The 18,549-nt window shown below is 37.9% G+C and overlaps 1 protein-coding gene across 4 annotated transcripts in view; it reads right to left on the bottom strand.

Annotated features, from left to right (window-relative positions):
* The window catches only part of cadm1b (cell adhesion molecule 1b), a 175,494-nt gene that overhangs the window by 27,400 nt on the left and 129,545 nt on the right, over positions 1–18,549 (bottom strand). For 2 of the 4 annotated variants that reach the window (XM_079885268.1, XM_079885269.1), the window contains 4 exons: positions 16,725–16,883; positions 14,935–15,031; positions 13,701–13,873; positions 1,158–1,211 (listed from right to left, as the gene is read on the bottom strand). In XM_079885268.1, coding sequence (XP_079741394.1) covers positions 1,158–1,211; positions 13,701–13,873; positions 14,935–15,031; positions 16,725–16,883 — 483 coding nt within the window. The remainder of the gene's footprint in view (positions 1–1,157; positions 1,212–13,700; positions 13,874–14,934; positions 15,032–16,724; positions 16,884–18,549) is intronic. The other 2 variants (XM_079885270.1, XM_079885271.1) reach the window with 1 other exon arrangement.

The raw sequence follows: 18,549 nt of genomic DNA, 5'->3' as shown, positions 1-18,549 counted from the left end.
TATATGTGTCAAAAATATAACTATATAATAACTACTGTAATAACTGTATAATATTGTGGAATATTATTACAATTTTAAATAAATGTTTTCTATTTTAATATATATGTAATTTATTCCTGTGATGCAAAATTGAATTTTCAGCATCATCACTCCAGTCTTCAGTGTAACATGATCATTCAGAAATCATTCTAATATGCAGATTTTGCTGCTCAAGAAACATTTCTTATTATTATCAATGTTGAAAACAGTTGTGCTGTTTTAGAAATCTTTCATAACAATATAAAAGTCTTCACTGTCAAAATTACATTTCTATATACTGTAGCAATTATAATAAATGTTCTTTATTGGCATCTATGGTTCCATGAAGAACTGTTAAAATCCATGGAACCTTTCCATTCCACAAAAGATTCCTTAACTAACAGAAAATGGTTCTTTAAGAACGGTTCACTGAAAGGTTCTTTGGAGAACCCAAAATGGTTCTTCTAGGCACTGCTGCGAAAACCTCCTATTGGAACCTTTACTTTTAAGAGTGTACCAGCTATTGATTTATTTGCTGGGATTTTTTGTGATTTCTTCTATAGTCCGGAGCTTCCCTTTACATGTTAATGAACATGGATTGGTACATCAAGTATTTTAGGCGCTCAAAAAACCTCATCAAAACCGCTGACAACATCACTTATGAAGTAAAAAAACATGATAAATCACTGTCGATATTTCCCATCAGAGCATTTCAAGGTTGTGTTGATGTCATTCTTATGGAAGGCCGAGTTTATTTGTAATCGTAATCTGAGGCACGGACACGGCAAGATCCTGATAAGATTTCCGCTCCAAAATGAATCTCTACGGTGAAAGATCAGGCGAGTGACAGAAAAGGATTTGACAAGCACAACCTGACAAGTGACAATGCTGGCGAGGCACCGCAAGGCCACCGAGTCCACTATCTGCGTCGAAATCTTATTAGGGCGACCCACCCGCCTCCGCACGAGCCCCTGCACTTTACCCTCTTCCCGCTGTCTTTTTTAGCTCACGGATAGTAACATGCATCACCAGCGTACTTAGACTCTCTCACACACACATACTGTACAAGTGAATGCACACGCACAGCAGGACAGGGTGAGATGGAGTGAGAACCCTGCAGCTCAGATGGCATACTGTACCTTGGAAAGCGTTGATGGTGGTAGTGGTGGGTGGGGGGGTTGTGGTGAGAACATCTAGATGGAGAAAATGAAAACACACATAAGAGGTATTAAATGAAGGAGAGAAGTCACAAAAGCATTCATGGAAAGACTGCATGTTAGTATGATAGTGATATCTGAAAGAAAGAGAAACATCTCTTTACCAAAACCCCCTTTACACATGACAACGTTTTTGGTCATTCAATTTCAATCGGATACTACCAGAACACATTTAATAGAGACAAATCTTTCCTTAAAGGCCCCCTGAAATCAAAATTGAAGTTTTTTTAGCTTTTATATGAATATGTTAGCCTTTAGGTTATGAATAAGCTTGTGTGTTCCAAAACAATGACAAAATTCGCATTTAGGAGAAACGTAAAGGAACGTACTCTAACAGGAGAAAAATTTCCGCTAAAATGGATCACCGATTTTTATGACATCACCGCGGACTTCAGCTTCTCATCACATCTTCTGTCCAATCAAATGCTCTCTAGAATCTAACGTGTCATCAGCGCTCGGATTCGCTTCCATGGTGCTGTCAAGTACGACTTGCAATCTGTGAGGTAAACTAGACGCTATTGGTTATTTGAAAAGGGGGAGGAGCCATTCAATATGTCCCGCCTTAGCTTCCTGCTTCAGTGGAAATTATGTCAATGCATCAAATAAAGCTGCACGTTTCAAGGCACTTCAGTGGGCCTTTAATCTGTATTTTTGTCTTGTTTTCCATCTATGTTAACTGTAGTCTACATAAAACAGATCAATATCTGTCATTTTGATTGAATCATTTGTATATAACTTATCAGGTCTTGCGATCGGCTCAATTTAATGAACAATATCCTGTTTCTCTTTCTAAATCCTAGCAGGGGCAATTAAAAAATGTATTGTCTCCCATTTTCCTCACTTCTAAGCCTTATTAGCATCCTTTGGCTGTGGGAATGTTTCTAAAGTAGAGAAATGCAATAGAGAGCAACAGTGCCTTCTCACTTATTAAGCCATCTTAGTTACGGAAATACATTTTTTCCATTCATTTTTTTTCCCCCCCATGGGGATTTCTTTTTTAAATCTTCATCACAGAGTTCAAAGATGTGAACCAAACCAACCAGCTTCAAGATGAATCACAACATTATAAACTTGAAGCTAATTTTGAAACAAAAATGTATTTGAAAATGGAAAGGCATAAGATTGTGTACTTAATGGCTTTAATTAAGGAATGAACTACAATCCAATTAAGCATTATGAATGATGTAATTTAATTAAAAATGAATTATATAGATATATAATGTACAGTATATACACACTACCATTCAAATGTTTGGGGTCAGTAAGTGTTTTTAATGTTTTTGAAGTATCTTATCAAAAATACACTAAAAGCAGTAATACTGTGACATATTATTACAATTTAAAATATCACTTTCTATTTAAACATTTTTCTTTTTTAAATGTAATATATTCCTGTGATGGCAAAGCTGAGTTTTCAGCATCATTACTCCAGTCTTCAGTGTCACATGTGATCAATCTATAACATCATTGCAGAATCATTAAAAAAAAAAATCTTACTGACACAACAATTTTGAAAAGCAGTGTATATGTTTATATGTTATAAAAAGAAATTCCCCAATAGAGAAAATGGACAGGATTTTTACTTTTTGAACCCTGTCAAAATAACAGAATGTTTTAAACTATCCATTAGTGTCTTCAAAATTTGGTAAATGATGGAACATGTTTAGGTTGTGCAACTACTGATGCACGTTTTCCGTTTTGCACACTTGAAATTTATTGAAATAACGGCGATACTATATTCAAAGAGTATAACATCACATGGCTGCAAGGTGTAAATGCAGACCACTAAAGAATATCCAAGTACTATCCGGATGTAAAGGGGATAAGAGAGACAATAGCTCATAAATGTCCTTGATTGAAACGGAAACGGCCTGTCATTTTGATTTGATATGAAATTGTATGTCTTGATGGTGGAGCATTGTCCTACAAAACACTGTTATTGAAATAGCTTAAGGCAATTTGGCTAGCTATAGCTAGCTAATGTAAAAAAATGACTTGAATTGAAATGATGGGCTTACTTCTTGTAACAATATAATAGGATTGCTTAAGTAATATAGAATTAGACGTTCAAGCAATGATACTGTATAAAATGGGCATGACACTGGCCAACACAAGCCGTGTGATTAAACAAAACACACTTTGCCAAAGGCTTTGTTCAGACAGGCAGCAAAAATCCGATGTTTTGGCATATATGACTCCAATCCGTTTAGTTGTTTTGTTTGTAGACAGAAAAAAACCCTCATGAAATCCGATGTTTACAAAGTGATCCCAACCACATCAAATCCGATTAAAATCAGACTTTTTTTTTTTTTTTTGGAATGTGTTTGATTGTCATTTTCCGCCATTCAAGACACAGCGCGTATGTAACATCACACAAAGTGTGCAATATTGTTTCCAGCTGTGTCCGAATACACTGTACTATGAATGAGCGAATAAATCAGCAGTTTTGGATGCAGTATTTGCATGAATGTGCCTCGTGATTTGAGCACTGCGGTGAGATAACGTGATGAACGTGAGCAGAGGCAACATTTCCAGTTTTCCATCCTTTCTTTCCGCGCTGACAGCTGCTCTCAGATGTTGTATGAGAAAGTCTCATGGCATCTTGCTGACGCTTACATCATTACTGCAGCAACTGATGTAGACATACCAGATATTTCCTTACACAGCCCAAACAAACAGATCAGATTTCATTCCTTGCAAAGTGACAGCCTGGAATGGTCAGTTCTAAAGTTTGCATCTGAAAGCAGGATTTATGTGCAGTGTGAACCAAAGCGGCCCAGCGGTTCAACACCCTACTAAAAGCACTCAACATGATTCAAATCTTTCAGACAGATTTCCTATCATGCGGCGAGTATGGAAACGGGAGAAAGGGAAAATTACATTACGAGAATCATTTATTAATAAACACACAGTCATATTGGATACAGCCTTCGCACAATCAGCGGAATAATGGGCCGCTGGCAAATGTGTCCGAGCTATTGTACTGTGGCTGTGCAATGTGACTATCATTCCACTTTTTAACACAGATACTCAGGCGCCTTGCTGGGGAACAGTCGCAGCAGGCAAAATTGGCTGGCTGTCTCCATCACTTTATTGTCTGTGCTCCATCAAAAGATCTCAGTAGGAGCCCAAACACTTCCCAACTAATGATAAAACATCAAGGACAGGATAATGTCTCTGAATGTAGATGCTGGGAGACGCTTCGGCTGATGAAAATATTTCAGGGATTGTGCGCGCCGTGACCGATCGCAGACGGGTTTTGGAAATGTCATAGTCCCGTGGCTGAAATTGTGCATGCAGGGGATACCGCCAACACAAAGGTCTGAATAGGATGTGGCATGCATAATAGTCAAGCAAACAAGAATTTTCCATGGGCAATTTGCAGGCTGGGTGACTCCTGGCTCGCCGTTATGAGCGGCGAGATGCGAATGTCTTTGGACGTGCAATATTTCCATTTGTATGTGAAGGACAGAAATATGAAATTCCAATCACGCGGTGAGAAAATGGACGATACGAGTACTTATCGCGAGCGGGATTGCCCTGACAACACTTTGCGAGATGTGTCCTCGTAAAACCCACTGGCTCTGTTCCATAGTCTCTTAGCAATGCTGAATGTGTTGAATCTCTGGGTAATGGTCCAGATTTGAGCTGAACCGGCATGAGTCAGGGAGACCTGCCTTTCTTTTTTGTTATTTATGGTGAAAAGATCACACCAAGATACCACTGCAATTATTGTGATACTTTTGATGACAATAACCTTTATTAATTGCATAAACAGGAACTGACACATCCCCAATAAATTACAAGTGTGACTTTCAACACCTAACTGATCTGGGACAGTATATATATATATACACAACAGTTAGTTCTGGATCTCGAATCTAATTGGCCTTTTTCCAGCCATGCGATATTTTACTAATATCACACGGAAACCGTTTCACAATTTGTATCACTCCGCTTGTTTCTACCACAACAGAAACTGGCAGCATTTCAGACAGCGAGCGTCAGTGGCGGAGGAACAAACCTGCTATAGTTTTACAAATATTACTGTTATTGTCTTACGGAATGTAGTTTTAAGATTTTTCTTTTTTTTTTTTTTTTTTTTTAGGCGAGAGTGTAGTTTTTTAGACCTCAAATATATGGTCTAATATATATAAACATAGCACCTATATAAATATTTGTTTAGAGGTTTTCGGAGATGAGAGCTCCAGGCTGTCAGATAGTATTTTAAAATATTTGTTTAAGGGGATCTTTATAGTAACTATGAATGAAGGACAATTATTCATTATGGTTCAGAAGTTATTTGTGAAAGAGTACATTTGCTTATTATAGCACATGGGGATTTGAGACCAAGTTTGAAATATATATACAGTGGGGAGAACAAGTATTTGATACACTGCCGATTTATCCAGAAAATCACATTGTATGATTTTTAGGTAATTAATTAGCATTTTACATAAATATTTGATACATCAGAAAAGCAGAACTTAATATTTGGTACAGAAACCTTTGTTTGCAATTACAGAGATCATACGTTTCTCGTAGTTCTTGACCAGGTTTGCACACACTGCAGCAGGGATTTTGGCCCACTCCTCCAAACAGACCTTCTCCAGATCCTTCAGGTTTCAGGGCTGTCGCTGGGCAATACGGACTTTCAGCTCCCTCCAAAGATTTTCTATTGGGTTCAGGTCTGGAGACTGGCTAGGCCACTCCAGGACCTTGAGATGCTTCTTACGGAGCCACTCCTTAGTTGCCCTGGCTGTGTGTTTCGGGTCGTTGTCATGCTGGAAGACCCAGCCACGACCCATCTTCAATGCTCTTACTGAGGGAAGGAGGTTGTTGGCCAAGATCTCGCGATACATGGCCCCATCCATCCTCCCCTCAATACGGTGCAGTCGTCCTGTCCCCTTTGTAGAAAAGCATTCCCAAATAATTATGTTTCCACCTCCATGCTTCACGGTTGGGATGATGTTCTTGGGGTTGTACTCATCCTTCTTCTTCCTCCAAGCACGGCGAATGGAGTTTAGACCAAAAAGCTCTATTTCTGTCTCATCAGACCACATGACCTTCTCCCATTCCTCCACTGGATCATCCAGATGGTCATTGGCAAACTTCAGACGGCCTGGACATGCGCTGGCTTGAGCAGGGGGACCTTGCGTACGCAGCAGGATTATAATCCATGACGGCGTAATGTGTTACTAATGGTTTTCTTTGAGACTGTGGTTCCAGCTCTCTTCAGGTCATTGACCAGGTCCTGCCGTGTAGTTCTGGGCTGATCCCTCATCTTCCTCATGATCAGTGATGCCCCACGAGGTGAGATCTTGCATGGTGCCCCAGACCGAGGGAGATTGACCTTCATCTTGAACTTCTTCCATTTTCTAATAATTGCGCCAACAGTTGTTGCCTTCTCACCAAGCTGCTTGCCTATTGTCCTATAGCCCATCCCAGCCTTGTGCAGGTCTACAATTTTATCCCTGATGTCCTTACACAGCTCTCTGGCCTTGGCCATTGTGGAGAGGTTGGAGTCTGTTTGATTGAGTGTGTGGACAGGTGTCTTTTATACAGGTAACAAGTTCAAACAGGTGCAGTTAATACAGGTAATGAGTGGAGAACAGGAGGGCTTCTTAAAGAAAAACTAACAGGACTGTGAGAGCCGGAATTCTTACTGGTTGGTAGGTGATCAAATACTTATGTCATGCAATAAAATGCAAATTAATTATTTAAAAATCATACAATGTGATTTTCTGGATTTTTGTTTTAGATTCCGTCTCTGACAGTTGAAGTGTACCTATGATAAAAATGACAGACTTCTACATGCTTTGTAAGTGGGAAAACCTGCAAAATCGGCAGTGTATCAAATACTTGTTCTCCTCACTGTGTATATATATATATATATATATATATATATATATATATATATAAGATTTGTTTAAACTGTTTTTGGTCAACAACAACACTGGTGTGGTGGATTTTTAATAGATAAAATAGTAAACTGTATATTAACCTAACCATGTTTCTAACATCTAACCTTATTACTCTTTTTAGGCCTAACATGATAACACTTTGAAACACAATGTACTAAAACGTTCTGTCCTGTGTTTTCGAATGTTGTATGTTGTGTTGCCATACCCCTTTTACTTTGGTTGCGTGAGTGTAAAAATAACAAATATGGGAAATGAAACTAGACAGATGACTAGGTTAGAACCTTGTGATTAACAATGATGTAATCATTAAAACAAAGTTTGCTTTACTACAGAAGGGCTTGTCTAAAAAGAACCAATCAAATTCATATAATTTTGCCATACCTCCCTATTCTATAAAAAAATGTTGTATTCGTGTTAGCTGGAGGGATTCTCAATGGAATTTGTCTGAGATCCTCCGGCCTTGCTTCTTCTTAGGGGAGATTTTCTGAGAACTGCTCGAGAGATCCTCTGGCCGTGATTAAAGCATTTAGAGGACATTTGCTGAAGTCTGTTTGTCGATTATTCCTGCGCAGGAAGTAAGCTAGTTAGGGGAACAGGTATTAGCACCCAGCCGACGTTGATGTGTAGACGCGCTGGGGTATAGGGTTAGACTCGGTCGACGCCGATGTGTAGACGCGCTAGAGTATAAATATTATAGGACGTAGTTAGGTTTAGGGAAAAATCTACCACACTGGACTCCACTGATTTTCATAATATGGAAAAAACAAACAAACAAAAACAACCTGGTTTGTGCTCTTCAGAAGTCATATAGGTTTGGGATGGCATGATAATGAGTAAATGATGACAGAATTTAGAAAGAGAGAAAAATACACTGATCACCAGTAAAAATCATTATACAATTAATTTAAAAATCAAAACTATTACTATTATATGAAACGTTAAACAGCTCTCCTTGTGGTCCCTGACCCAGGAAAATGAAAAACCTTAGAGTGCATGATAAATTATCTATGCTAAAGTATGAAAAGCCTTAAACATATACAACAATGGCTCCCTTAATGTGGTGTATCAGTGCTATTGGCAATGTCAAATGTATTATACTGTCACTGCAGAAATTAAAGAGGTTGAAATGCTGTCTATATTGTCAAATATACAGTACACAGCTTTTATACTGTGGATTAGCAGTCTTGACAGAAACTTTGGCTTTGTATCAAACATTACAGAGTATCTCTAGTCATTCAGAGTGAGAGACAGTCAAGGAAAAACAGATATGATTGTATGTGGCAAGCTGTGACTCTGAGTCTATATTTGTGTTTTAACAAGAGTGGATGGTACATGGGTTTGGCAGAGCGAACATCTCCCAAAGGAGCCTGAATATGGAGGTTAATGCTGGACATGGTCTGTGTCGATACGTATTCTCTCTCAACAGGCCTTCGCACAGAACATCAAGTGACTAATTGAAACACACACAATTCCCACTGGGAGAGATGTTGGTTAAAAAGAGTGGCAAAAAACAGCACTGCCAACATAGATGTAGGTGGAAACACATAGGTTGCAGGTTTAAAGGTTTAAACACACATATTAGAGTCTGTCAGGTGTGTATTGAAAATGTTAAAAAAAATATACCATATACCAATAGCCTGAATTGTTATGTTATTATGAACATGAATAATGTAAACGATAAACGGTCATAAATGAGATTAAACGAATGCAATTAACAATGAATAAAACGTAATAATATTAACACTAGAACTGCCAGGGGTCGTGGTATACCTAAAATTGCCAGAAGGTAAAATGTACCCATGCACATATCTACTGTTTTGTTATGGCTAAAAAATGTATTGTGTCACTGTATTATGCCACTGTCTTCACAAAGTAATGTCTAGAGTTATGAAATGATTGTCCTGTTGTTTTATGTTATATTTTATGTTATATATTATGTTTACGTTAATAATAATATAATATAATATAATATGAATCACAGCCCCATGTCTTAAATAATAGGGCAGCGATTGGTTAATATTGATAAAGATGTTGATCGAGGAACATACCCTTCTGGTTTGAATCACTTAAAGCATTTCTTATCATAATCCACTGACTGGCAATTCACAACAGGTGAACAGCACCATTTAAAACTAGAGACAGACTAAAAAGCAAACATGCAATTAGCTGGACTAGATTGATTAGCTTCAGCAACAAATTAAATGCACTGCCTGAACTACACCTGCAAGCAATATTCCACTGTGAATGCTATACTTAAAAAATGCAGACAGGGTGTTAATAGATACACGCTAATTAATCTGGATGCCATGATTAATGGGGGAAATCAATTCTCCTGTGAGCACCAACATATACTGAACAGTGTATATTTAGCTATTTTTTGTTGTATTTTAGCACGCTTTAGGTCAACATAAGATACATCAAATGTGATTAAAAGCTCATATTAACACATTCAAACCTCTATAGCTTTATAAATACTTTCACTTTGCATATTGTTTTCTGTTAATAAAGTGTAATGAGTCACTGATGGATTTGCAAGATACAAACTACATTTATATCAAAGGCTAAATGCAACTCAGAGGACTCAAATATGGATAATGAAGCCAAACGTACAGTATACAGAATGATACAAAAGGATGGAGCATGAATTCAATAGCAAGGCTGGAGACCTTGAGCATCCAATATGACGTGCCCATTCTTTCAGTGTCGTATATTCCCAACTGCCAAATCTCCAGATAATTTACACAACTTCATTATAATGATAAATGATAAACGCTGATAAACGTGCATGAATTGCATTAAAGAAGTACCTGATCAGCAGGTTTTGCTGAGTGGACCAATCCTGCGGGCAAAATCACCTACCTGGAAAATCATTACAACTAGCCTATATCTTTCTGAAGGAAAAGGACCATGAAGTGAACTGAACATTTACTGGAGAAAGTACTTGCCATAGCTAGACAGAATAAGACTACTCAATGTCCGCTTCCAGTTAAAAGCTCATCCGAAAAAAAAGAAGAAAAAAACCTTATGTGACCTAGTTTAAAGAACTGGGACAATTGACTTCTAGTGATAGTGTTTTAGGACTGGCAGAAGGTATTGCTAGGTCTCCGTAGAGGAATATTCGGCAATGTTCATAAAAGCTAATGTGCAGGGAATATTGCTTTAAGTTTCTTTCAACTTTCTTATTGTTTACTGTATGTAATATGCACACTTCTTTTCACTGTATATCTGTGCTCTTGTATCACAAAGAGAGATGCGGGGCAGTCAAAGGGTGAACCTGTAGAAAGGAGGTTAAGTGTCTTGCTCAAGGGCATAATAGCTAACAAAAATGGCTCTGGAAGAACTTAAGCCTTGGTCTTCCAATTCACAGTGCAGATGCTTCCGGACTGAGCCACCCACCACCATTTTATGAAGTGGAGTAGCGGAAAATAGAGAAATGTGATAATCAAGGTCATTTTTTCTAACATACAAAGATAATATCGTTAAATCAAACAAATCCTATACTGTGCATATGTTAGATTTTAGATATATTAGATTAGTAATATTAGATTTGTCAGAATTAACTGGTTTTATGGTTTAACATGTTAAAAAAATACTATTAAATATGACTGAATCAACCTGACTACATTAGGTTATACCAATGAAACTCATTTTTAAAAGGTCAGACCAGGTAGAAATAAAAGCTCTGTGGAGATTCATTTTGTACAGTTTACATAGACTACCATTCAAAATGGGTTTTGTTTTGTTTTTAAGAAAGGGTTCTCTAAAACATTCAGTAAATCAATAAAATATATTTTTATTTCTTATCAGCCAAAAATAATACCCTGACTATTTTTATTATTATAATGCCTTTTGTTGTTTCCATCCAATTCCAATTCCATGTCTGAAAACAAATAAAGTGAATGTCTCAGTCTTTTTTTCTAGCAAATTAACTGAGTCCTATACGTGCCAGAGGCTTTGGTAACACAGGGATGGGTTTTCACTCTCTGCATCTATGCTACAAGCTTATCAAGTTGTGACATGTAGCTATCTCTTTGTAAATTCATATTAGCCTTCAAAAACATTTGATACTACATCAAAACAGCCCCTTTTGTGAAGTGAAATGCAGTAATCGTGTAAATGGAGAAAACGTTACACTGCTGCCATTGTCTTGGCATGCACAGTGTTTCTCTAGTATTAGACTACACACTATCTGTGATTTTAGGAAATGAGCATATGCTACAACCTGTTCGGTGTTTCATGGGGGAAAAAAAACCTGAATGACTAAAGGAAGCGAAAGACTTATGAGCTGTAAGCATTTGCTCAACACAAGTCATTGCTGTGGCAGTAAAATGAAATGCTCTGTAGCAAAAGCAAAGCTGCCATCCCCTCAGGAGAAGCATTAAAAGTAACTGTGACAGGCTGTAGAAGTATAGTGTGCCCAGGATTATCAAGCAACAAGAGGTCTTTCCACTTGTTGAAGTCCTCTGAGGTAGGGCATACTCGACAATTGCAGCATAAATTGATTTAGAAATGCACTGCAAGACAATGATTTTATTTACTGCAAAGCATAAGCGATTTGGGCCGTACTAAAGAGAGAAAGCAACTCTCAGGGTAACACTACAAATGCATATCATTTCCATTATAATATGTTTTTTTTTTATGGCTGAACATAATTTGCAAAGTCCTTGCACACATATTACACAATACTTGGGAGATTATAACTTAAAACTGCCACTTATATGAAGCCAGACAGCAATAAATCTCTTATCTGAGACGCCTACGCGGCGCAAATAGAACCAAAATGCTGAAGCCTGTGAAGAGAGAGGAAGTGGTGTAATCAGCAGGTGGTGCTCGCTCAGCTAGAGGTGACAGACATCGAGCTGAGCTGGAAGTGGAACTGCTTCCAGGCATGAGATGCACGTAAACTCTCCTATCTGCAGATGGGACGCTGATGACATCATTCCCAAACACCTGCCTCTGATATCAGCATTATCAGAGACCAATAACTGCGGTGACAAACGCCTCAATGACGAGAAGCCCTCTTCCATCTCTTCAGGCTAATATCTTTAGCTCAACAGGACAGCCCGTAATAGCTGCAGCTGGCAGACTGTTAGCGCTCCTGAACACAACCTGCTTTAAACAATAACAACACTTCAATTCGTCTATAGCAAAGCAAAGCTTTGTTAAATCCCAGGCTTCAAGTGCCACTGTCATTGCAATTATTGCCTGGGCTTTGAAAAATCCAGCTGTCAGCCCTTGTTAAGGATTAAACAAGCGTTAAACACAATGCACTTCCTGTTTTAATAAGACTAGTAGCCTACTATGAAAAACTCTCAAGCGTATTAACCCTCTATTGCACGCGTTACGAAAACAATGTTGAAAAAGACATGTTTGATTCACTTGTCTTGCATAAAATGGACCTAATTAGTCAAATCAAACACAAATTTTGAAAAATAATTTGGGATGGGGCGGCTTCTTTTTAGGTATGCTTTGCAACACTTCAATGAAATTATTCAAAAGACAGGTTTTTACTCATTTAAATATTTTTGAATATTTCTGAGTGACTTATTTTTTTTTATTATGTCACAGTCCAATTTTTTTTTTAAACTGTGAAGAACAAAACTATTAAATCATATTATTAAAATAATTTTTGGTCAGACTTTAGATTAGGGTCCAATTCTCACTATTAACTAACTATTAATTTGCCTCAATAACTACCAGCTACTGCTTATTAATAGTTAGTAAGGTCGTTGTTAAGTTTAGGTTATTGGGTAGGATTAAGGGATGTAGAATATGGTCATATCCTAGTAATATGAGTGCTAATAAGCAACTAGTTAATGGGGAGAATTGGGCTCAAAAATAAAGTGTAACTTTTTTGTGTGGAAAATTTCATTTAAATGCTAAAAAGGTTGATACTTCCATAAAACAAAAACACCCTAAAATAATAACTACAATACAGTGGATCCATATCCTCTACATTCATATCCATTCCACTGTCGCACAGTGTTGCTTCAGGGCAACAAACATATTCAAGCAATTCCTCAAAACATACAAATTATTTATATAGCTCTAAATGTTTTAAAATAAAGCCTACTCACTAAGAAATATTAATCATATTTTTGAAAAAATAATCAATAAAATGCTTTAATGAAGGCAGTTTTCCAGAGCAAAAAATGTGTCAGAAAAATTTGTTGTGTGACCAGAAAATGTATCCTAAATCGTCCATTCATTATTACCCATTTTATTGGCAACAAGTGAAGAAAACCCAGAGGCAACATTGTGCAATAAAGGGTTAAACGGTTCTGTCTTACAAAAACATCAAGCAACTGAATTAAATACAGAGCTGTAGCTTTGAAACATGAAATACTGTGTATGTGGAAACACTTCAGATAAAACATAACATTACATGCAGACATCAAGGGCTGCTTGTCCAGACACAGATTAAGCCAAGACCTAGACCGATATTAAAAACTAACCATTAAGACTATAAATTGAACTGTCTGGGAAAACTCTTCTCTTATGGATTGTTGTTTACAGACGCAGATTAAGTTCAAGTACATACCATATACATAAAGAATGTAATCATCATAGGCTTCTCCCACTAAGTTAGATGCCACACAGCGATACGTTCCGTTGTAGGACTTGTTAAGGTTTTCGATGAAGAGATCAGAGCCAGTAATCACGGCGTGGGAGGGAAAATCATCATCCACTCTGAGCCAGTTAATTTGATGAGGCCTGTAAAACATCAGAGTAATCATTTAATGCTCAGTGTGAAAATGCTCAGACAGAGGCAGAGAGGATAATGCGCTTTATTCAGGACAACTTTAACACTGCTGTAAAATCACCACCTGTGCAACCAAATGCACATGATGCTGTCCATCCATCCATCCATCCATCCTGGAAAAACATCCACCTAACCCTGGATATAAGCCAAAACTTGACACAAACATCTTTGTTGATCCCGGAACAACATACCAATCAACCAATCAGATTTGAGGGACAAGTTTACAGTTTGTGTAAAGTTTTGGCTTATATCCAGGTTTAGGTGCCACCATTTCCCTCTGATTTTAGGGATAACTTATGGGTAAGGTTAGGTTTAGAGGTCGGGATAGTGTTAGGACTAAATTTTCAGACAGGGATGTTTTTCCAGGATGGATGGATGGATGGATGGATGGATGGATGGATGGATGGATGGATAGATATATAGATGGATAGATAGACAGACAGACCGACAGACACACAGAACCTGATTTCCCCAAGGGCAACATGTACCTAGATAAACATCTTTGTTGATCCCGGAACAACATACCAATCAACCAATCAAATTTGAGGGACAAGTTTACAGTTTATCTAGGTACATGTTGCACTTGGGAAAACCACATTCTGTCTGTCTGTCTGTCTGTCTGTCTGTCTGTCTGTCTGTCTGTCTATCTATCTATCTATCTATCTATCTATCTATCTATCTATCTATCTATCTATCTGTCTGTCTGTCTGTCTGTCTGTCTGTCTGTCTGTCTGTCTGTCTGTCTATCTATCTATCTATCTGTCTGTCTATCTATCTATCTATCTATCTATCTATCTATCTATCTGTCTGTCTATCTATCTATCAGAAACAGGAGATTTTATAAATATAAAATAAGTATGACATATCACTACCAAACCACATACCTATTTGCATACCTGCCTATATATCCAAGTTATTCTTGTTATCATCAATTCTTATCTGCATGATAAAGCAACCAAACAAATACATACGAAATGAGTAAAGTGGCCTGAGGGCCCTGTGTAGGACTCACTGCGGTTTTCCTTTAGCATTGCATGTCAGCTCAAGATTTTCTCCTTCTCTGGTCAAACCCTCTGGGAATTCAACTACAATCTTCACTTCTGGTTTATCTGTGCAATGAACATAAAGACACAAACACACTTATTTCCAGTTGCACTGCAGTGCATTGATTCTGCTCGGTACCCTTGAAACTATTGTATCTATCTAATTATCATTCTATGGCCACATACCTGCCTCTCAGTCTGATTAGAAAACATCCCCGGCAGGTTTGGACATCATTTGCACACTCACATTTATACATTCATGTGTATTATGTATTCATGCTTAATACAAAGACCTGTATAATGAAGGCAGCAGATCTTAGCTGCTCTTCTAGGCTTCATTGTTCACGTTACACTATATTAAGTCAACTCATTGAGCCTAAAAGAGTGCGAACATGACAGTATGAGATTTTTAAAGCCTGGGTAAAGCGTGTGAGAAAAGGTGACACTCCTATGAATTTAAACAGTCAATTTAACAGTACTGTAAAATGTTTTTTTTTTTTCCTTTTTCTCTTTTATCTATGTTAGTCAAAATGTCAAGCTGTTACAGTTGAGCTGATCCCTCCTGCCTTTTCTTCTCAAAGGTCACCCTGAGCAGTCAGCTATCTGAATAAATTAATATTCTGCCAAGATTACAAAAGGGTAGGTTAACCTTTCCAGGACTTCCCGTGCCACACACACACACACACACACACAAAAAATTGTGCAGCAAACGCTCTTAATCAATGCATTATTTGGTGAACAGCATTTCATGTTTACGCATAACAAGACAGGGTCTGTTTTAATTAAAGCAAATGCCTAGACCTCGACCGGGTTAAAAGGCACAGTTCACCCCAAAATCAAATTTCCATTATTATTGACTCAACTGATTTCTTTTTTTCCAAACCAATGTTACTTCATTTCTTCAGTGGAATATATATAAAAATGATCTTTTCCTTACAACACATCAAATTTTTCCCCTGACACATCAAATTTTAAAAAAAGCACCATTAGAATAATCCATATGGTTCATGCACTATATTCAACTTCTGAATTCACATAATATCTTTAGGAGACATTTAATCTGTTATTCAAATAATCTTCCCCTCCAGTGAGCTGTAAACACAAACCAGATCACAGAGTCACTGAGATTCATGAACATATTGTTCAGTCTGCAAAAAAAAAAAGAAAAAAGAAAAAGAAAAGCTTCATAGAAAAGAATCGACTCACTGATCACCTGATCTGAACTCAGTGATCAGATTATAGCTCACTAAAGACAAGGATTATCAGTTAATAATTACAAATTTCAGGTTGTTCCTTTTTTTGTTTTATCATCATTTTTGGAGCTGAACAGATGTGAGGGCACTACGAATTGTGGAATTTATGGAAAAGAGCTGCTTGAAGATTTACAAAAATATAGTGCTTTTTTGTTGCACAATTGCATGGCGGTGGAAAAATCATTGAACTATTCCTGTAAAACAAATAGGCTTCACTGTTAGTTTCCTTATAAATGGTCTAATTGTGTGACAAACGCTTCTTTTGTTCATTACAATGTCAGTCAAATTACTGCATGAAAATGCTTAAAAAGAAATTCCAAATGTGACATGAGGATGAATATTTTATATTGTCTGGCGTTCATTTCTTTATAAATGGTCTAATTATGTAACAAAAGTTCTTTAGTTCATTACAATGTCAGTTTAATTGACCACCGCATGCAGGTGAGAAGATTAAACCGAGGCTTTTTTACAGCTGAAAGTTTTCTCCTCATCTAGAGATGACTCACACTGCACTTCCAGGTATTTCTGGGCCTGGAAGTCCTTCACGGCTGGGTGGTCAATGATGCAGATGACGGCCACTCCATCGTCCTCCTTAGAGACGGTGAGCCTGAGCCGGCTGGTGACAGTGAACATCCTGTCGTATAACTCCTCGACAGTCGCCTCACCTGGGAACGGTCGCAAGAGTGACATGTCAGCCATAACAAGCGAGCTCCCTCCATCCCGGCCTGCTCATAATAACACTGTGTCACCGGGAGGAGGGAGGAGGGTCATGAGGATTGATACCATCACCTCCAGACAAATTTCACATTCATATATTTATTCATGCTTAATACAGCGTGCATAGGGCACATTCTGAGCCACATGTGACGGCCAAACATCATGACAAGACATAAAACACAGGGCTGCATGACAGCTTTAGTTCACCATGTAAAAATTAAATGCTTTTTTATTCTGGGTTTGCCACTTTGATTGATTTATTGATGACATGAGCTATTCCACTGGTCTCCAAACTGGTGTTTAGCTTTAGAGAGGTTTAGCTTGCCGTCAAGCTGGTTTTTTAGGTGTTGTTTACACAGCACCGTTTTCAGCTAAAAAGGTAACATTATGTGTTTTGGCCATTCATTTACACGACAATGTCATTTTGGGTGCCTGAAAATGCAAACTTTGGAAAACGGGTTTCAAAGTGCACGTTTTTGAAAACGGTCTCCGTGTAAACAACAAAAACGCGAATCTCTGAAGACGATGACATGAGTATTACGACGTGATTAGTCTATAGTGTTTCATCGCCATCTAATGGCCTGGCAGCAGAATACAGCGTTTTCAGTCGTTTTCGTGGATCCGTGTGAATGGGGATCGTTTTGACAATGGTGTAGTCTGTACGCGGAAAACTTCTTCGTTTTAAAAGTGTGCTAAATCAGCCAACACACCAGCCTGACAAGACTGGGAGACCAATTAAGACTATCAGCTTAGGCTGGCTTGAGATGTTTTTTCAAAAGGTGTTTGAATCCATGTCATCCACACTATCTGCACATATGCTAACTGCTAAGTTAAGCCAAAAACATCAGTTAAGGTGCAGTCTAACACAATCTCATGGCAATTTGTAATTATTTTACATTTTGCCGTATTGGTGGCTAATTTGTATCAATTCTCATTTGTACGGTTTCGTACTATCTGCTTATGCCTCAGTGTTAATTAAATGTTACACTAATTTCGCTGTATGCAGAAGAGAACATGCATTTTGCGAGTTTTATTTGCACGTTTAAAAAGTTAGATGACATATTTCAACTAGCTAGCTTGTATGTTGGCAAACTATTGTGAAGTAAAGCATTCTTTCGAGCTATGAACCGCGTACATGTGATGTCACATGGGGCGGGGCAATGTGAACCTCCAAACTCCATCTGAGTCCGTTTCGCCCGATGCCTTTATGGCTGATGCCTTTTAGTCCGAGTCCGTTTCATCCGAAGCCTTTATGTCTGATGCTTTTTCGTCCAATGCCTTTATGTCTGAGTCCGTTTCGTCCGATGCCTTTATGTCTGATGCCTTTTTGTCTGAGGCTGTTTCGTCTGATGCCTAATTGTACGAGACCTGACACCTGACATTGTTTTTCCTGAGACTTGAAGCTTTTCAGCCTGAGGCGCGATGCTGTTTTGTCCAATGACTGAAGCCTTTTAGTCTGAGGCATAATGCCTTGTATTCATATGTCTGAGGTCTGAGGATGTCCTAAAATGTACACCGTACTATAGAGTATTAGTAGACTGTCTGCCTAATATATCTGCAAACACTTTATTTTGATGGTCCCTCAACAGACATTTTACTGATTATAAGCAACTT

Source organism: Squalius cephalus (genome assembly GCF_949319135.1).
Source record: "Squalius cephalus genome assembly, chromosome: 11".
NCBI lineage: Eukaryota > Metazoa > Chordata > Actinopteri > Cypriniformes > Leuciscidae > Squalius > Squalius cephalus.
The sequence above is the reverse complement of the archived record's forward strand: the minus strand, read 5'-3'. Positions and strand labels throughout refer to the sequence as shown.